The 21,303-nt window shown below is 38.7% G+C and overlaps 1 protein-coding gene across 23 annotated transcripts in view; it reads left to right on the top strand.

Moving 5' to 3' along the window:
* Positions 1–21,303, top strand: part of LOC103142235 (SRC kinase signaling inhibitor 1-like) — a 107,622-nt gene that overhangs the window by 73,270 nt on the left and 13,049 nt on the right. For 10 of the 23 annotated variants that reach the window (XM_016674344.1, XM_016674345.1, XM_016674343.1 and 7 more), the window contains 12 exons: positions 7,073–7,268; positions 7,883–7,894; positions 8,898–9,193; positions 11,018–11,793; positions 11,933–12,034; positions 12,426–12,553; positions 14,023–14,043; positions 14,679–14,842; positions 18,020–18,195; positions 19,063–19,193; positions 19,500–19,647; positions 20,608–20,914. In XM_016674344.1, coding sequence (XP_016529830.1) covers positions 7,073–7,268; positions 7,883–7,894; positions 8,898–9,193; positions 11,018–11,793; positions 11,933–12,034; positions 12,426–12,553; positions 14,023–14,043; positions 14,679–14,842; positions 18,020–18,195; positions 19,063–19,193; positions 19,500–19,647; positions 20,608–20,914 — 2,457 coding nt within the window. The remainder of the gene's footprint in view (positions 1–7,072; positions 7,269–7,882; positions 7,895–8,897; positions 9,194–11,017; positions 11,794–11,932; positions 12,035–12,425; positions 12,554–14,022; positions 14,044–14,678; positions 14,843–18,019; positions 18,196–19,062; positions 19,194–19,499; positions 19,648–20,607; positions 20,915–21,303) is intronic. The other 13 variants (XM_016674347.1, XM_016674353.1, XM_016674335.1 and 10 more) reach the window with 11 other exon arrangements.

Here is a 21,303-nt window from a genome sequence, read left to right as displayed (position 1 = left end):
AGACTTTGAGTAATATTTACAAATTCTTCCAGGATCTTTGGATGAGAGGAAAACCCAACTTTTACAGTCATCTGACCAAGGCACAGTTAAACTATAAGGTTATTGGGTCATTGTTATTGATTTTTATCAAACAAAAAATTGGAAAATGCTCTCTTTGAGCAGTTCTCAATTATCAGCTGTAGAGACTTTATTTTATCTACTGTGCTTTGAATTATTATCCTCAATTTCTGTGCCAACAAAATAAAATTGCCTCTGCATCCGGCTGTTTTTAACACGGTTCAATTTGTTTTAACATTTTAATAATTGCTGTGATTGTAGATATAAATAAGCATGGCTCTGTGGCTTGTTTATTATGGAAAAAAATGAAATCACAGACGTTGATTATTTATTCTGTGCAATTACATGTATGATTTTTATTTGTTTTACTTTAATTTTACCAGAAAAAAAAATAATCTGCAAAAATCACCCACAAATGTGGTGACCTTATGGTGACCCAGGCCAAATTAAACAGCACTAAATTATGTCAAGCAGCTTCTAGCCAATCAAATTTTGCTCCTGTGATCATGTGTCAGACAGTTAGCTGGTTAGCACAGCTAACTGTTAAGAGACACATTTAAGAAAAGTGCGCCTGTTTGCCATGTCATATTTACAGTTTTAATCTAAACCTTAAAAAAAATGAAAAAGACAGGAGGACATAACATTTTCAATTTGAGTCTTCCAGGCCTATATGACTAATTCTGCCTGGAAATCTCAATCATCATCTCACCTCTTCTTGGAAATGCTATTTTTCTTGATTTCCTTTCACATGCTCCATCAGTTTACAATTTACTGGGATCTGGCAGAGCCATCATTTCCATGCATTGATGACTTCAGGTCGTCTGAAGAGAAATGACTCCATTATTATGAGGAGATTTTGTGTCCAGACGATTGACTGCAAAGCTTGAGAAGTTGAGGTGAATTAATTGGACAGTTAAGACTAAAATGGATGTGTGGTAAGGGCATATTAAGGAGTCAGTTTCTTTAAATTTCATTAAAAATTTAGAAAGTGCTGACTCATTGCAATTAACCGCAAGCAAAGCATGTGGATGAGACTCAGAGCTTCTGTCAGCAGAGACTGAGGCGGAGGCAGATAATCTGACAAATCAGTTGTCTTGGTGAGAAGCTTATGGAGTGACAGGAGAGAATCAGTGAGTGATGTTGTGTAAAAGGTGTGAGAGGGAGACATAACTAGGGGTGAAGACAAACAGAAGCTTTTGAAGAACACCAAGATATTAGTTATAGGGGGTGAAAAAAACTGAACAAGCTAGATATCAAAGGACTCAAGGAAAAGTGGAGACGTTAAAAGATTTGTCGTTTTAAACATTTAACCTAATACCCTGCAACTAACGAGTTCACGCACATCAAGCTGTGCGACATTTCTCTTTTCAGTTTTACTCAAGGGGGTGAGATTAGAAGTGGAGGCTACTTGCATCCATCATGTCATGAACGAGCCTCGGGGCCCATGCTGCAGTGCAGTTTAGCCACACTGTTTCACCTGCTTGTCTAGCGCTTTACCTCAAATCAGCCACATACTAAAAAAACACACTACTGGATCTCCATTGTCTGACACAGCAGACTGTAATAACCCTTTCGGCTCTCCGCAATCAGGTTGTATCAAACGTGATTGCCTCCCCAGCGCTATCAGCTGCAGATTACGTGTTCTGGATATAAAATAAAGCGGACATGTTGTATGTGCATTCATCGGGGTTGAAGGATTTACCTCACAAATTATGATCCAGACATATTTAAACAAGCCGATTAAAGTTTTTAGCATCACGGTGTCAAATGTTTCGGGCAATTATGGGGGCATTGTGACCCTCAGCAAAACCACTCATCTGATTACAGCTGCTCTGACAGAAAATTAGATTTCCAGGGAGCAACTGCGGTTAATTTTGTTTTTTGCTTAATCTGTACAGTGAAAGTGAGGGAGATGAATGAAGATTTAATTGACTCCCAAACCAATCTCAGTGTTGCACTTTAATCTACAGCACTGTGAAAATTATTACAAATGTTGTCCTCTTATCCTTATTTGTGGGACTAAAGTTTCAGATAAGCAAATTTATGATCGGTCAAAGACAACATGAGTCAAAATGAACAAGCAATTTTTAATTTAGTTAATTTATAAAAGGAAAAAAAAAACCTATCCAAAACAACCTGACCTTAATTTAAAATTGATAGAATTGATAACCCCTTTACTTACAGCAAAGTAGGCCCAGGGCACCACACTATTGACTCACTGCAATATTCTTTATATGAAATGTTGGGTTAGTTTTACATCAGATGTCATGGGACCGAGACATTTTTACATTTACTTTTGTCTCATCAGTCAGCAAAGTATTTTTCCAAAAGTAATCTAGACGTTTTTGGGAAATGTGAGACATTCCTTTGTGTGTTTTTCACCCTAGAAAATTCCACAGATAACATGTTTGTGCAGTTTGTCTTGAATAATCAATAATGAATGCTGACCTTAAGGCAAGTTAGGTCTGGAGTGCTTTAGATGGTCTTCTGTTGTCATACAGGTTAGATACAGGATTTATTTATTGTACAGGACAGGTGGCAATGAGGCCAGCGTGTGGCTTCTGAGTCACAGCTAATATACCACATATCAGGTGGAATAAATATATTTACACAGGGCTAGTTTGGTTTGAACAGCCTTTTACCATAATAAATCAAATCTTCACTTACAAATGTTTTTTTGTCTAATCTTAAACATTCAAGTGTAAAAAAAATTAAACAGAACAAATCTGTTCTGGAAAAATAGTTTTTTTCTGATACAGGTTAACTAGATCTAATTTTTTAGCTGATACATAATGTTTTCTAGTTTTTGACCTTATAACCTTCTTCGGTGAATGTTTGTTTTTAACAGAGAGAGCATGTTGCTACTGCGTAGTATTAGCACAAGAAATCAGAAGAACTGGTGGGAGGTTGCATAAGTTTAATGCAGTTTGTAGCCTGAGGTCTGTTGTCGGGCCACCTTGTCCTACTTTCCACTACATTTGCTTGTCTTCTAACCTCATCCTGTTCCGTACTCTTTTTTCCTCTCATCCACAGTGAATAAAGACTCAAGAAAACTCAGTAGCAATTGGGTTGGGCTGAAACTGTCTTAATCAGTAGAAAATAAAGGGTTTTCTGAGAGAAAGGCAGCAGAACCGGTTCCTGGCTTGTCTAATAGGAGCAGATGCAAAACCAGATGGTGTTTTTGCATGAAACGTTTAGAATACAAAATTACTGCAGAAAGATATTATCAAGCCTCCTTCAAGTGGAAGCAGAAATAAGGAAGTCAGTATAGACAGCATGATGTAAAAAGTCAAGCTGAAAAATATGATACATTTGTAATTCAGCAACACGTTTCTAAGAGAATACAACCCCACTCTTTGCTGTTCCCACAGTTTTATTTTTCTTTCCGGCAGGATTAGAATGTAAAATTTGCGGTTTTCAGGCTTTGTGGAGAGCAAGTACTCGGATGCAACACATCCTCTTTGATTTTGTATTTGCAGAAAAAAATACACAGTTGCTATCATATTCAAGCTTGTTTTGCTTCTTTTTAAAAAAAAAATAAATCAACTATTACAGAGTAGTAGAGTTGCAGTCAGATTGTTGACAATATCTAATTCCTCTGCTGCATTTATTAGAACTAAGCATTCCAAACATGGTCGGCAAACAATGTTGCTGAATTTAAATTAAAAAAAAAATTGTCAGAGTGTGCTCATACAGCTTCTGACTAGGAGTTAGGCTTAATAATTAGTAAAAATCTTCAACATGAGTTGGTACAGATTGCACAAAATTCACTAATTACTTCCAGAAGTTGCTACTGTTAACAATTTTATTTTAGTTCATTGCTACAAAAGTAAATCTAAGTTGTTATTAATCTTCCCCTTGGCAAATACTCAATGAAATCAAGTGTATTTCTCAAAGTGCTACACATTTCTTCATATTTCAAACATTAGGACTTTTCTTCTTTAGTTTTTTATCTACAAAAAAATCATTCAGTCTCCTCCCTTTAGACAGGAGAAACAAAGTCCCACTGGCCAGGAAAACAACAAAATAAAAGTCATTCATCCCTACTGCAATTACAGCTCTCAGCAGAGGTATTTGAAGATCCTTTTTACTATTTTTATCTTATGTTCTTTTTTTTTTTGAAAGTTTTATGTGTGCATAGAGTCCTGTCAAGGAGAAATTTATGTCACTGTTGGTGTCAGATAAAGTTTTCTCTTCTATTCTAAAAAAAATTTTCAACACTTTTCCCTTGACGGAGACGCCATGAAATAATATCGAATCCTAGACCTACCTGATAAAAATGAATACATTATATTTCCCCATTATTATACGGTGGTTCGACAGTAAGGCTAGAATGTTGCACTTTGCAGTATCTGGTGGGCCCCTGGGATGCTGCTGGCTGTTGTTTTTTTTTTACAGTGTGGTCACTGTTTAGATAAATTACCCTATTAGAAAACATGTTGGGGGTTATCTGTCTGCATCTCACACTTTCCGGTAGTGCTCTAAAGTTGTCTGCCAGCACTATCTCTGGATTCTTCATGTGTGGGTGTGGGACTGCATTATGTATGATAGTGTCAAAAGGACTTTGACATTGCATGATGAAAGCCCACAGGCAGTTTACCTTGCAAACTTATTGTGGATGTTTTTGTGAACAATAGTAGTAAGTGCAAGGCAATAATTTGCTCTTGAGTAGATAACTATTTTAAAATTGTATATCTATTCGAAGGATTCTTTTTGACAAAAACTCAAAGACTTGAGCGGATTTTTAAAAGTGAGGCAGCAGCAAGATTAATGTCACAAAAGAAGAATAGGACTTTATTTTTTGCTATTAATGTAAATTCAGCTATGCTTTTCAAGCAAAGCATTATCCAAAGCAGTTGCATAAAACTGTTTAACTTGATCTCCTATTTTCCTACTTTATGCAATAACAACAAATCTGAATTTTATTAATCTTGGTGTAGATTAAATTTAATAGGATACTGTGTCAGTTTTTCTATGGGGTACACTGTACAAATCTGACATGCATTTGCATGTCCTCAGAAAAAGTTTGTCACGTGCAACCAATTCTCCAAACATGCATCCTTTCACTGTATTTAGTTAAATACCAAAGTAGAAAATATATCATTATGACATTATTTCCAGCAATATCAAAATGGCTGGTAATAATGACGTAGTTGAAGTCAACTTGCACTCAGAAAAAGAATATATCAGTCAAAAGTGTTTATTGCTATTACTCGAGAGAATGCACAAATGGTTTCCTTGTCGTTTTTGTTTTAGATTCCACAGCGAACTATTAGTTTCAGTCTAAAGCAGTCGACAGCAAAGCAATGCAAAAATTAACACAGAGGATTTAAAAAAACGACCAGCTTGTATTTCCACAACAGGGCGCAGAGTTGCTTTGGTTTCCTGTAATTTGGCAGCAGGGCAGATGAGAGCATTTGACATAAGAAAATCTTATAATGGTACATTACATAAAATGAAACACATTTTTTTCCTGTTACTTTTCTGCCTTTCATATGGATTTTAAAGCTTCAGACAGAGTTTAGTAACTCCCAGGTCAACCTAGCACAATCAGATATTAAATAAATATCACTCAGTTTTTAACAAGTGCCACATAACGTTAAAAAATGCTATTCCTACACTTGTCCTGGACAAGTATAATAAAAAGGAAGTTATAAAAAGGAAAAGGGTAAGTCAAAATGTGTGCAGTTCCTTTAAACTACACTGGATCCTTTTGGATAATCACTGCCTAATCAGCTTAAACGGACGAGCCGCCTCTGAGTTTAGAAATTGCAACTGATTTAGGACAAAACTGACAATCCAAAGAGCTAAATACTAAATGAGAAATATGTCTTCATAGCAGTTGTCATAGAGCATCAGTCAGATCACTTATCTTGATCCATATCTTACCTTAACAATCATCTACAGCATAAAGAATCATCATGTCAGAAAGACTTGACTAACACTTAACAAAATAATGCCTTTTTATCTTTGGTGTTTTTAAGAGATTGAGATGATTTTTATATCGTAATAAGTGACTACATCAAACTGTCTGCCCTGCTGCTTGATATTAAAGTGAAAGTAAAGTTGAGCTTAATCTTTTTTCTTTGATCATTGTGGTTTGGTGGTTTTTCATGAAAAAAAAATTTTTATTCTGAGTCTGAGCGCAGAGATGACCCTTCATGTCACTGCAGTTAGTCTCCCATTAATTAAAAGTTGCACCAATATGAAAGCCACAGAAGGTTCATGCAGCAGCTGAACTTGAACAGAGAAAGGACGAGGTGACAACCGTTGTGTTCATGCTTCAAAGAGAAGGAGACAGGCACTGCTACTAAACTGTGGGCTGAGGATGTGTCTGCTTCTTCCGTGAAAACAATCAGCAGACAGCATTCGGGGAGCTCATTACAGCAGCCTCTGAGCTGGAGGAAATGCTACAGCGGTGGGGAATCAGAGAGTTCAGTTCAGTGAGCTCAGCCACAGCCGAGCTAACAGTCTTTGGGAGAGAAAGTGCAAGAGAGAGAAAGGAAGAAAGAGAGAGAGAGAGAGAGACGCCTGGGCTTAAGCCAGCAGGATAAACCCACAGTGAGAGCCTGGGATTTACATGAGCTTCTCCTCCCATCCCACAAGAACTCATTTAAAAGTTCATAGGTGCGCAGGGACAAGTACCAATGAGGGGGTCCATGAATGGATGTGGATGTGAAGTGAAGAATACAGAGTAACTTTTGTCAGGTTGCATACACAGTTTGACGCTGATAAATTCAAGAGGAAAGAGTTCCTCTACATTATAATGCATTTTATATGTCATTCTTCTGATGTTATAAACTGTGATGCAAGCAATTGTCAGTGAATGGCTGGTAGCTAAAACCCATTGTCAAGGTCTGAATAATCTCATTACTTGGCTTATTGTGTTATCCCTCATTGTGTGTGCTCCCTGTCTCTTCCAGTTGGTCTTCTGACATCAGCCTTGTCAAATCCATTTTTTCTGCCACAGTTTCACCTCTCACTGAATTCACACATGCCTCTGTGTGTCCTGCAGAGTCGCAGTCCACGCCATTCCCAGTCCACCCAGTCCGGACTTGCGGACCAGGCAGCCAAGCTTTCCTTTGCCTCCGCCGAATCCCTGGAGACCATGTCAGAAGCCGACATGCCCCTCGGGTTCAACCGGATGAACCGATTCCGCCAGAGCCTGCCGCTGTCTCGTTCTGCCAGCCAGAATAAGCTAAGATCTCCAGGTAATGATTCCGAGGCGATCCTGGCATGACCCGTCTCAACAGGCTGGTAGAACTCGAGGCAGATTTTACAGCTTTCTCTTTGCTTCACGTTGCTGCTGCTGCTGTGAAGCACTTTCCTGTTAGATGGTGGGAGGAGGTGTTATATTCTCAGTGCTTTTACCATGAAGTGTTTCCCTAGTTTAATTGCCCTTCTGCATAGACATAAAACAATCAAATGAGTGTTTCTAAATATATAAAAGTGTAAGTTTTCCTGATTAGACACTGTAAATTACTAACACTAATACTCTTACTGTTACAGACTGTGATCTAATGTTTGTAATAATATCAAGGAGAATTGGTAACAAGAAAAACCCAAATATTATTTTTGTCATATGGATATTAAAGTCTGCAGAGTTTAGTCATTCTGGACTATGGTCATTATTTGTAACAGTGAACGAATGAGAAAGACTAAGGTGTTTAGCAGAAACGCTGATCTCTTTCCTCTGTCTCTACTAATACCTGTCTTTTTTCTTTTCTCTATGACTTGTTTATACAAAGTATTATTTTTTGCCCCATTTGTAATTCCTTTTTCTTTTCCTTTGTTGTTGTTTTTGTTTGTCCCTTCGTGTATGAAGATGAATTTTCAGGTTAGTCAGGCATCATACACATCTTTTAACAAAACATTCTTTTTTTTTTCACAAACTTTACCTACTGCTGCTTATGTAAAAAAAAAAAACACTCTGCATTTTAAAATATTGTTAAAATGTAACTAATTATTTTTATTTTTTCTAGATATCTAAATGTTCACTAATCAGCACAAAAGTTCTCAAGTAGTTTCCAAAATTGTGATTTTTGCTTTTATAGAACCATTTTCTCATGTTACATGTTACTGGGATTTTATAAGATGAACCAACTCAGCGTGGTCTGTCAGGTTTTCTTCAGTTCCTTACTCGGGAGGAGTGTGCCCACAGTGTGATGCGTTTGGTTACAAAAGGCTGTTTCTGGAAGGATGTGTTGTCTTCATTACAAGTAGAGATGAGTAGAGCTCATCTGATAAGAGCTTCTTCTTATCACACATTTGCTGTGACTCCTGCATTACTTGTGACATGCTGTGACCAGAACTGCAAATTAAATGTCTTATGACTTTCCATCAGCAAATCTTTTTTGCAACTTCTCTGCAAATGCCAGATTTGTGAAGTGCGCAATTAATAGTTGACCTGTTGACAACTTTTCATATCTGAGCTGTGGATCGTTGCAGCTTCTTCAAAACTACTGTACAGAACAACAGGATTTAATTACACACATGTGAAGTCTATTTAGCAATTGGGTGACTTTTAAACATGATTAATTGCTCTTATTTGTTTTTATTAATTTCTGACAAAAATGAGCAACTTTGTGTTGGTTTATTACATAAAATCCCCCAAAAATCGAATAAAATTATGACTGTAACATGACATGAGAAAGTATTCAGAAGGTTTAAATATGAGGCCCAGAAAGTCGCCATAGTTTTTTTTTTGGTACCAGTAATCAGAATTTGTGGATCACAACCAACACCACAGTTCGCAAAATATGTCTCCACTGGTTATTCTCCCATCTAATAAAGCCAAACACTTCTGACTCAACCATCTCTCCCCCACAACTCTCTCCTAGGCGTGCTCTTCCTGCAGTATGGAGATGAGACACGCCGGGTTCACATCACCCACGAGCTGAGCAGCATGGACACGCTGCACGCTCTCATCGTGCACATGTTCCCTCAGAAGTTGACGGCGGGAATGCTGAAGTCACCCAACACTGCGATCCTAATCAAAGACGAGGCCCGAAACGTCTTCTACGAGCTGGAGGACGTCCGGGATATTCAGGACCGTAGCATCATCAAGATTTACCGCAAAGAACCCATCTATGCTTCTTACCCTGCGGCTGCACACCTGGCTAATGGAGACCTGCGGGTAAGCAGAAGAGACCTGAGAGGTGGGAAGGGCAATTAGTGTTGAATACCCCTGTTATATTGTGAAGTCGGCGCTGCAGCAGAGTTCTTTGGAAGATAAATTTTGCTGTTTTTGAGAACGGTATCTTTACAGACTTTCGCAATGTATTGGGGGTTAGCAATGGAACATGTTTTCCCGTCGGAAATGTATTTTTTCATCTTCAAATAGGCCATCTGTTGCTGTGCAGGCAGGAGAGAACATGTTCCCCTGTAAAATGAGCATATTTTAACATTTGAAATGATTTCTCCTTTAGTAAAGATAAAGCAGCCTGAGGGAGAACTTTTTTTTTTAACTATTATTGATGCAAAACTCTGCTTACCATCTGCATTATTCACCCTGAACTGGGAATACAAATGCTATTAAAAAACACTGAAGAGTGTTTCTGTTTACTTACACTGTGCTGTGGCAATGCTTACACTCATTCTTCCATCTATTTGGAGCAGATATGGGGTAAAGAAATGGCTGACAGACAGGGAAGAACTATGAATACATTTGGATAGATACTCCAACTTAATCTGATTACAAATCATTGTGTCTCTGGTAGTGGAAAGCTGATGTTCTCTGTGTGTGATATTGTGAGCTCAGATTCAGAGAAACAAAACTGTGAGCGAGAGAGTTAAGCTTCTAATATAGTTATCCATCCAATATTGTATTATATCAACTGGAAAATCAAAAATGAGAGGTGTACATGAAAAGCACTCTAAAGGGGATATTAAAAGATGAGAAAACACAAACCTTTAACTGATAGCTGATGTATAACTAAAGTCCCCTTTCAAAGGTGATTACATCAGCAGCTTTTTGTGCATTTGATGCAGTAAAAACAGTTGAAAAGATATTTACATGCAGTGCTTAAAAAGACACGTTCTTTTTTTTTTCTTATTGTCTGATATTAAACCAAACAAAACCTTTCCTGTTTTTAGAAAGTCAGGATTACAAAATATTTCTATTTGCTAAATACCAGAGTAGTGGGTTCCTTTGAGAATATTGTATTATGTTCCTTCTAAAGCTGCACAATATGTTGAATCACAGTCCTCATTGCAATATCAATATGTGCAATATTGCAGTCGCAAGGGACTGTTTACACTCAGTCTTTGGTAGACTAAGATATTGCAAATCCTATATTCAGGCAGTTGGATGGACTTTCATTGTCCACACCTGATTGAAAGCATTGGTAACCAGTGTGATAGAAATGAAAGAAAATAGAAAGGAAAATATGAGTTAAGGACAGTAGATTTTGTCTTACTGTAAGATTACAGTGCTTGTAATTATTATTACCCTTCAGGAAGAAAGCAGGTTCTCTGTCCCATAGATACAGGTATTTTGTTGTAAAAATTGCAGACCAACTCCATGGCAAAAGAGCAAAAGGCCTTGTAAAGATGCTGGCTGAAGCTGCTCTGTATTGCTTTCAAAGCAGTCCCTTTCAAAAGACTGGATGTCCATAAACATTTTTTCTATGGGCTTATGTCCTTATGTCTGCTTATTCAATAGAAATATGCTGAAAATTAGATTTTTTTAATATATTCTTTTTTAATTTTGCCTTAAGAGAGCAAAGTTCAAGTTTGTTTTGCTCATTTGATCAATGCCAACTAACTTTCAGCCACATTTAGACTTGAGCATTTACTTTTTAGACAAAAGTTTATGCTGTTTGTGTTGCAATGGCAGTACTTTCTGTCTTTGCTTTGCTTTTTGAGAAGTTCCTCAGCAATTTTTGATGTCTCTGGTAGGGTAGTTCACATCCCTATCATCTAATGGCTGCCATCCTAACAACTATTTTGTTTCTTACAGAGAGAAATGGTTTACTCATCTCGGGAATCTTCCCCAACGCGCCGCCTCAACACTCTTCCTTCCTCTTCGACCTCGGCACCCTCTGGCTCTCCGTCCCGCTCTCGCCTCTCTTACAGCGGGGGGCGTACTCCCTCCTTCTCCGGAAACCATCCTCAACACGAGCAGCCCAGACATCCCCACCATCCTCCAGGTGGCCATGGTGCCAACATGGGTCTGTCTCCATCACCAAGTGCCATCCTGGAGCGCCGTGATGTCAAACCAGATGAAGAAGTTTCTGCAAAAAAGCTGGCTCTGATGAAAAATGAGGCACTGTATGCTGATCCCTACAGTTTGATGAATGAGGGTCGCCTCAGCATTGCCTCCACCCAGTCTTTGGCTGCCATTGGAGACCCTTTCAGCTACCCTGTTACCACTGGCCTCTACCGGCGAGGGTCCGTACGCTCTCTTAGCACCTACTCTGCCGCTGCCCTTCAGGGAGACCTGGAGGACTCATTCTACAAGCCTGGAGGTTCACTATACTCGGACACATACTCCTCTGCAACCCTAGGAATGGGGTTCCGCATGCCGCCCTCGTCCCCACAAAAAATCCCTGACATGCAGCTGAGGGACAGGGACTCGTATTCCACTTCACCACGACCCTCGCCTGTCAGGCAGACTTTCCGGAAAGACTCTGCCTCCTCCTCTGTGTTTGTGGAAAGCCCGAAGTCGAGGCCCAGCTCCAGTTCAGAGCCTGGTTTTGGTCCTTCTTTATCTGGACAAGACGCAGACACAAGCAGGTCAGCCTCATTTGGAACAGCTCACTGAATGTCTTCAACTATAAGACATTTTCTAAATTAGCCTTTCACAGAAGCATTGACTGTTCCACTGTAATCTGCCTGTGCCTATAATTTTATAAGCATTATGTATTTTTTTCAGGGATCACCGCCTGGAGCGTATGGAGGCCATGGAGAAGCAAATAGCCAGCCTGACAGGCCTCGTGCAGAGTGTACTGACCAGGGCACCAGACAGCGACAGCACGTAAGACCCTCTATTAGACCCCATTAACCCTCTAAAAGTCACAAATACAGCCTCAGATTTGACACATAAGCAGGAGTATTGACAGGAACAGCGGCAGGCTATTATCAGAGCCATTACCAGCTCCATGGTAGTGAGGTATTGCGCGAGCACAGGTCCAGTACAGACCACTAAACCATCAGCTGCAGGCAGCTGTGCTATTGATCTGCTGTCGGATTCACAGAGTTTTCAGCTTTTTACATTAACTATGTCAAGCTATCTCTGTTCATGTACATACCATGAGTTTATTTACTAAAAGATAACTGAGTTAATGTGAGAAGTTTCATCATATCCGGTAGTGGTGCTTTGAGCATTAGCTCTGTAATTGCCTTGCGCTGTGGCCGTTGATCCTCAGATGCGGCCTACTGCGTCTCTGCATGATGGCGGGCTGCCCTCCAGACCAAGGGACGGAGTTTTCACGGCCATTACCTTTCTCTTCCAGCGAGAAGACCGAAACTAACAGTGACGGCTCCGCCACTGGAAGTGAGTACAGCATAGTAATCGAGATCTGCGAATTGAAGTGTTACTAACACTCCTGTTTCTCCGTTGCCATGCCTATACGCATGTTCTTGCTAACTCTGCTCCAAAAATACTGAATGCATACTCTGCAGTGATGCTGATCTCCAGGCCTATTTGTCCATGCTCTCAATGTGGGAAGACGGGCAAGATTTGATATGGGGTACAACACTGCTGAGCTACTTGTTGGTTTTAATTTTCTTGTTTTATGTTCTCAGTCTGAGAAAATGGAAAATTGTGCCTTTCCTGTTTTCCGGTGCAGCATTTTTTTCAAATGTCAATATCAGTGAGCCTCGTGAAGCTGGTAAAGGTGAAAATAATTCTATTTTATTAGTTTTGAATGTGACTAAAACAACTCTCCTCAAAGCAGAAGTGCTGGCAGTTGCACAAAGGACCAAGAAAGTTTTCCACTGCTCAATTTCATGGCCAGTCAGTGAAAAATGGGTTGCCTCTTATGGTGCAAAGCATAAGATATCTAAGAAATGGCTGTAAACAGCAATTTTAACTTTAAGTAGAACCATTCTGTGCTAAATTAAAGGATGTTTAATGTTTTGCTAAACAATATAAAATACATTTGATCATTTCACTTGCTTACATTTAAAATTGTACTTATTTACATTATCATCTTGTGGTCTAAAATTTACTTTACCAAAAAGACAATAAACGAGGGCTTTAAAAAAACAAGAGTATTTAGACTTTCCTAAATCTTCACTTGGATCAAAATCAAATCTCTAATCAGTACTAACTCCAAGAAAAAACCCACAACATTTCCGACTAAGACTTTTTTTTTGCTATTAACTCCTTTTATTTTTCTGTCGGTCATTCTCCAAAATGACCTGTTCACCACTGAATATTGAAATACCCTATTAGATGCACAAGGAAAGTAAAAACAAGGCTGTTAGAAATCTCAAAAATACTCTTGAACACCTTTGGAGCTGTTTCAAATGTGTTAAGTAAGCAAGCAAATCCTCAAAAGTGTAAACATAACCCTCTAGGCAAGGTTTGAAAACAGACACAGCTGTGAAATAGTTAACTCACTCTGTGTGGAATTATTTATTTTAGATGGTTGTTGAACTTAAAAATGACAATTTCATAACTTGTCAGCATCTGTAGCATGGATTAGATCAGTTATTGTCCTTTTTAAGTTATTTTTTCTCCTTCCTATAATTTTTCCGACTTATTCAAACACAGATAATCTTTGCTTAGATCTTCATGGACTCAGTTCAAAGATTTAAATGCGTCTGAATCTTCCTCATAAATTGGTGCAGTGCCAAAACACTAAGGCACCTCCACAGTCCCTTCCTCTGCTGTAATCAGTAGAAATCTTCCCTGTTCATCCCTCTTCAAATATAAAATCTGAAGACTCTCCTCTTTCTTTTGTCTCTATCCCTCCTCATTAATTTCTTGGTAACTGGCTCACTCTTTCTATATTCCAGCTGGACGTCAGAAGAAGAAAGGTAGTTGGCATCTCCTCCTCCTGTCATCCTTTTTTTATTTCTTCTGTCAGACATTCATCATGACTCTCTGCCCTCTGTATGGGTGTTGGTGTTGCTGAAAAACCAGCAGTCTCTGTTCTCATGTTTTCCTCCTGGCTGTTTTTTTTCCCCGGAAAGCGGACTCCTCTCCTTATGTCTCTAATTCTTGAATTCTTTGCTTGGTTGTTTGGGAATTTTCAGAAGTTTATTTTGTCACACACTAGACACTCGTTTGCGAGTGTGTATGTGTGGTCAAATAAATGGCAGATTGATGGCCATACTCACAAAGCCCTGTGTTGAGATAAGAGCGTTCACATCCCTGTGTGTCCCAACTAAACAGACAGTGAACTTCTCCCCCGGTTACTAATAGCATGAACTCACTTTTTACCCGATATACAACTAGAGTTTTGTGAATATGGTGGTTTTTGTTGCTTTTTCACACTGGATAAAGCGTGCGTGTGCCCAGACCTACTCTCTATATAGATGTATTTATTTGGGTATTTATGCTGAGAGTGTGTGTGTTGCTCATATTGTATCTGAAATGTAACTGGAGCGCTGCTTAACGAACTAACAGAATTGTTTCCCAATGATCCCCCAATATCCTGCTTTGTGATTAGCAGCCAACACGCCGTCAGCACCTTTAGCTCTGATGCCACCACCGCCATCTAACACAACCCCGGTGAACGGCGTGGGTCGCCTGCAGATGAAACTCCATCTGCACGGTCTGCAGCAAAATGCCACCGACCTTCGCAAACAGCTCGGTCAGCTTCGCAAGATACAGGTATCTAAAGTTTAAACAGTTTATCTATTTCAGAAACGCTTTCCTGTTCACTCCTGAAGATATGTACCTTAGAGATATTGCCATGTAATTTGGAAAACTTATGTTAAAATTCTCATTCTCTTTAATGCATGATAATAAAATCCCATTTCCAAATGTCATTCACAAACACTATGAGATTTTGTTGATTGAAACATGGTTGTGCCAGCGTCATGCTGTCTGGATGCTTTTCATCATCAGGCATCGGGGAATTGATGAAAGTTTATGTGAACATGTAGTTAAAACAGAACAATCCTGGAAGATAATCTGTTAAAAAGTGCAAAAGATTTGAGTTTAGGACAGAGGATCTGTAGCAAAGCTGGAAAATACATGTTAAGGGTGAGGCAAGCTGCTTTGATTGGCTTTAGTTTATCATTTTATACTTGTTTTTTTTTTTACCATTTGGAATCCTTGTTAGTTTGCCGTTGCAGGAAATTACACTTGGCATTCATAAACACAACTCTAAGCATCTGCTGGCTGAGTATATATTAAGATTATTGGAGCCGACAGCTGTGTTCTCTGCTGACTCTGTTAGATACAGATATCTGTATCTACCTCACAGATCTTTTTATGAATTGCATTTCATTAGCATAAACACATCTTGTTCTTGCACTTCCTGAAATCCTACGGGATCGTGGGAAGGAAATTGTCACCTTCCCAGACACTTAAATGAATACAGTCTAAAAACTTGCAGCTTAGTTCACACAGTCCTAGGATATGACCTAACAGTGTTTTGAGTGGTTATTGGGGTTATATTAGCTGAACTTTAATGAATCAAGCTTTGCAGAGAGAAAGATAGAGCATTATGAATAATCATCTTTCAAAGTGACAGGGAGGAATATTAAATTTTATGTGCAGCTCAAAGCAATACAAGTGTACACATAAAAGTTTCATCAGCTACAAGTCTTTCCCGAGACAATGTTCTGATGACTGTGCATAATTCACAGTCTTGTGAACACCCCTTGCTAACAACTTTCCACTGAGGAAGTGGCCTGTGGAAAAGCAGGCTTTGTAGATTTTGCAGAGGAATCAGCAAAGCTGTTTTAATTTGAATTCAACCATTTTATAGCAAATACACAATATCTTGATAAGTGTAAACAGAGTCCTCTTTTTTTTTTTTTGGAGTGTTCAGACCAATTGTAGTGTTTAGAATCCAGAAGATTGTAAATTGCTTCAAAATATCACAAATTACTCGTGAGGTTACTTTTTATTAAGTTCCTCGCTGTTTTGGAACTTAATGTTTTGGCTTTCACTTATGAAAACGTTATAAAAATATCAATATATTTTAGATGAAATCTGGAACAACATCCAGATTTCAATATGCTGGGCAGAAATGGCGTCCAAGTGGGAATTCCAAGACTGAAAGCGCTGCTGACGAGTCAAAAAGTGGAACTTTTTCAAAGCAGTCCATCTTGTTTCATATGTCATAAAACTAATGCAAGATTCAGTAAAAGAAAATCTTCCTGACAAGAACGCTTGATTTTTCCCAGCATCACCTTAAACAGGCTGTTCAGGCTCAAAAATCCTGTTAATGAGGCCTTTTTAAAACAAGCCTACAAAGATGATTGGACCAAAATTATTTCTGCTATTAAAATTTCTTTGATGAACTGAAACATTTTTAAAAAATTAGATCTTATCATAGGATTCATTTTCTGAAGTTGTCAGTGTGAGGTCGTGTTGCTACTATAAAAATGAATGAATTTTAAGACATTGTACTCATGTTTCCCATATTGTCAATAGATATGGAGCTACTGCAGTATTCAGGCGACTTTCAGCTTTTTATGTTCACTTCAGTGTTCAGGTGGTATTGTTTTCTTGCAAGAAAACCTGCAAGAAATTTTGCTGCAGTGGACATTAGTGGTATTCCATTTTGCTTGGGCTGCAGTGGTACAATATTGAAGCTAAGCTCGTAGTTTGTAGTGTTCTGAAGCGATTTGGACAGATTGATTTGATTGGTGTCTTTGCAGAGGAAATATAGAGAAAAGAGAGTAAGAGACAGTGAGTGTTTCAGAGCTGCTATTTGTTTCGCCACAACGATCACAAGGATTTCTTGAAGTTGTTAAGCAGCAAAACAGCTACAGCTGTGATGTACACAGAGAGGAAAGTTTATTGTTTGCATGTGTATGACCTCTACACCTGGGTTACTGTTGTTGCCCAAGGCACTGGCCTTCTGCTTCAATTTTGCATGAGGCATATGAATTATACATAAAGTCAAGGAAAAGGATGAGCAGTTAAAATTTAGAGACGAGGCAGCGCACTGGAAGATTAAAAACATGTAAATGCATTAAATATTTTTACTTAAATTTTTGCTGAACTCCAGAGTATACATGAGTGCAGCTGCTGGCAGTATACAGCAGTTGGGAATACAGTGTTATTCTGCATGTTAGTGATACTGTTGTCTTGCTCAAACAGAAGGCTGATAAATTATTAATTTTTTCTGGCTTAGCAGGTGATTTCAAACCGGGGTGTTGTGTTACGTGGAGCAGACCTGCAGAATGTTGCATTTATAACACAGACAGGGAGCTCAGTTCATGCTCAAGTGATTCTGCCATGGGCATTCTTTGTTTTTCTCAGAACTTCTGAACTTATTGTTGGGAGAAATATTTTGTGCAAATTAAAATTTAAGCAAAACAAGTGTGAAAGTCTCAAAATTCTAAAGTTTATAAATTATTTTTTCCTCACTGCACTGATGATGTTCTCTGCAGCTGCAGAATTTATATCCTTAATAATGTCTTGTGTTTGAAGATTAGCAACATAAACTGTTAATAATTCCAACAACTTTAACTTTGTCAACCTATATTAGGCTACAACAATGAACTTTGATGGAGGGAGGAGGCGTGTGTGAAGTTATGGACCACCACAGAAATGACTAAGTGGATGAAAAAAAAAGTTTTGTTTTTTTTATCATTTTTATTTATTCCCCTTATTCTGACACCCCTAAATAAACTCAAGTGCATCTGAATACCTTCGAAATTCCCCATGTAAATAAACAGGGTCTACTGGTGTAAAATGTATTGTAGGTATAAAATTGATCCAAGGGTTGTGAATACTTATACAAGGCACAGTCCAATACTTTGCAAGGTTTGTGAGCATTCTTGTCTTCCTGTTATGTTGATTTTAAATGTGTTTTTTTGTGTGTAGATGGACAACCAGGATTCAGTGCGAACTCTGCTGAAACGGACAGAGGCTGAGCTAAACGTACGCGTAGCAGATGCCTTGCGGAAGCAAGAAGATCCTTTGCAGAGACAACGCCTCCTTGTGGAGGAGGAAAGACTCAAGTACCTCAACGAAGAAGAACTCATCATCCAGCAGCTCCAGTCAGTCACATAAGATTATTAAAACCATAAAGTAAAACAACTTACTGTCTAAATCCAAAAACTTTGTATCAATATTTTGTTCTGTAATGGAAAGTTTATATTTTGCATTTTTATGTGGCAACAATGTGTGATTTTGTCCTCTATTCTATTTGAAATGTAGCAAAAGTTATATGTCAGACATGAATTGGTATGTCAGATGTGAGAAAAGTTCAGCTTTTGCAGCTTAATGAATTATAGAATGACTCGGTGATATGAAGAAATTTAACTGTAATTAAGCCCGACAATGGACAAGATGCTTATTAAGATCTGAAATACATAGCTGTCCAGTAACTAATTAGAATGACTGCAAAGATGAGAGTGAGAGCTACCTTGAGATTTAATCATCAGATATTGTAAGTTGCTTCGGTTTTATATGTGGAATTGCTAAGCCCCTAAATCACTGCACATTTCTGAATAATTGGTTGAACACTTGGAGATCTTTGTTAATCAGTATTTGTTTTTCTTCCACACCAAATGTAGCCACCTGCTTTCATTCATTACCTACTCTGCTTTTAATAAAGGAATGCTGTTTGGCCTTGCAGTTAACATAACAGCATTATAATTTCATATTTGCATAAAGTCTGTGCTCTTGAAGATATGATAGGTACATAATTGACCTATTTTTTCAGTCACAGTTTATGCAAATAGCTTTTCAGATACCACTGCATACTCCTTCAGTTCAGCTGTCCATATCTAGTTGATAAACAGGCTGTTTATTGGCAGCAGATTAATCGACACATTTCTGATGTGATCAAGTTTCAATTTGAATACAACTTGATCATAAAAGAAAAATCCCTGATGCTCAACCTTCTGTTTGTTCTGTCTCAGTGACCTGGAGAAATCAGTGGAGGAGATCCAGAAGGAGTCGTCTGTCAACCACAAGCTGGTGACAGTGCAGGAGTTGGAGGAGAAGGCTACAGTTCTGAGAAAGCTGGGAGAAACACTCACAGAGTTGAAAAGTGAGTCATGCTGGCACATCCCTCACACTGTGCACTGCACAACACAGAAAACAGTCATTATGTCTAGTAGTCAGTTTATTTTCCACTAATTACTCACTGAGGCGCTGATTATCTTTTAGTCACCCGCAGCCAGTCTGCAACGTTTAATCGCTCTCGCGTTGCCCATTGTATGAATGAACTTGCTGACCATTTGCAGTAGCTCAAAACGTGGGACATTTAATTAACTTGAAAAGCTTTCGGTATCCTTGAGAGGTGTTTTGTAAAAGCATGCCTGTTTTGTGTCGCTCCTCTGCTTTTCTTCTACAGATCAATTCCCGAGCCTGCAGAGCAAGATGCGGGTGGTGCTGCGGGTGGAGGTGGAAGCTGTGAAATTCCTCAAAGAAGAGCCGCACAGACTAGATGCCCTGTTAAAACGCTGCAAGACTATAACTGACACCCTCGCCACAATGCGCAAGTATGAAACTGCTCTGAAGGTGGAGAACAGCACATTTGGCAGCTTTAGGTTCAGACTGAAGTGTCGAGCAAGCCGATACAGTGATGTGAAGAAGTGTTTCCCTCTTGCAGATTTCTGTGGTAGGATTGGTTAAGCCAGCTTAGTAAAGGTTCACCACTGTTTCATTCTTTCTCCATTTGTGGATAATAGCTCTCACTGTGGTTCGTTGGCATCCCAAAGGCTTAGAAATGGGTTTGTAACCCTTTTCAGACTGATAGATGTTGATGACTATGTTTCTCTTCTCTTCTTGGATTTCCTTAGATCAGAACGTAATGTGTTGCTTCTTGAGATCTTTTAGCTTTCTTCTAGAAGTGATCTGTCTATGGAAACCAAACCAAATAAATATGGTTAATCACAAGGATGAGTTAACTAGAGGGCAGTTATATTTACACATAGCGCAAAATTGGATTGGACAGTTTTTTTTCCCTCAGTAAACAGTTTGGAGTAAGTTTTGATATCTCCCTTAAATTTGATATATTCTGAAAAAAAAAACAAACTTCACTGTGATTTGAAATATTTAAGCATGTCAAATATCAAAATCAGGAGACTCCAAACTTTTAAGGGAAAGAAGCATCCAGTAATGCTTTTTTTCATGCCACTAAATGCAGATTTGAATGCATTTTATTAGGTTTCATTGATAATAATTTGTTTTGAAGAAATAACACTCCAAACTTTGAAGGGAAAGAAGCATCCAGTAATCATAAATTCCAGCTGAAAGTACTTTCAAAGCTATTTTTATTCTCATAAATATGCGTTGTGATTTTTATGAAGAGTGAAGGAGATTTCCTTATCAGGTTTAGTCCTGAAAAGCTTCTTAATAATCTTAATTATTCTCAGTATTAATCTTGTCACACTCAAGTTTAAAGGGAACATTTCACAGGCTTGATTAAGGATTTTTTTTCTTCTTCCTTGTCTTGCCAGGCAAGCAAATGAAGGGGTTTGGAAAAAGCAGGACAACTTTTCTAGCCCCTCATCAAAGCATAATGACGACTTGCAAAAATTTTCGAGTTTTGACATTCCTACCAGTCCACCGCTAACTATCAATGACATTGGAGGAGGTAACAGCCTGTCTAACTGGAGCCCTCACTCGAGCCTCAGCCGTGGTCTCGGAAACCCGTCCGGTCCTCATAAGGACAATCATCCTCCTATTCCTCACAAAGGCAAAGCCCTGGAGGAGCTGGAGCGGCGGGCTGCCGCTGACAAAGCTTTGTCAATGGAAGTCCGACTGGTAGGGCAATTTCTTTAGTTACATTTTTCTTTATTTCTCTAAAATGCATTTCACCCCAAAACAGTTGGTGGAAGTTATTCCAGTGGTGTCTGCTTATCTGTGTGTCCTTCATATACCTGTGTTATTTGGTCTTTAGAGAATTTAAAAAATGAGCGGCCATGGAGAGTTTGTTTACGGCTTAAAAATATGTGCGCTGACACTGCTATCCACATGGGATCTTGTCAGTACTCTGGCAGTAAAAAAAGTTTTTACCAAATAGCTGAAACAAATAATCCACACTCTCCAATGAATAAATGAATACCTACACCAAATACCTGCACAAATCAAGGCTCCCAGAAGGATAAAACTCACACACACCTCAAAATTGCACATATATCAGGTTGACAAGA

The sequence above is a fragment of the Poecilia formosa genome, unplaced genomic scaffold (genome assembly GCF_000485575.1).
Source record: "Poecilia formosa unplaced genomic scaffold, Poecilia_formosa-5.1.2 Scaffold94, whole genome shotgun sequence".
Classification (NCBI taxonomy): domain Eukaryota; kingdom Metazoa; phylum Chordata; class Actinopteri; order Cyprinodontiformes; family Poeciliidae; genus Poecilia; species Poecilia formosa.
This window is presented reverse-complemented; position numbering and strand designations above follow the sequence as displayed.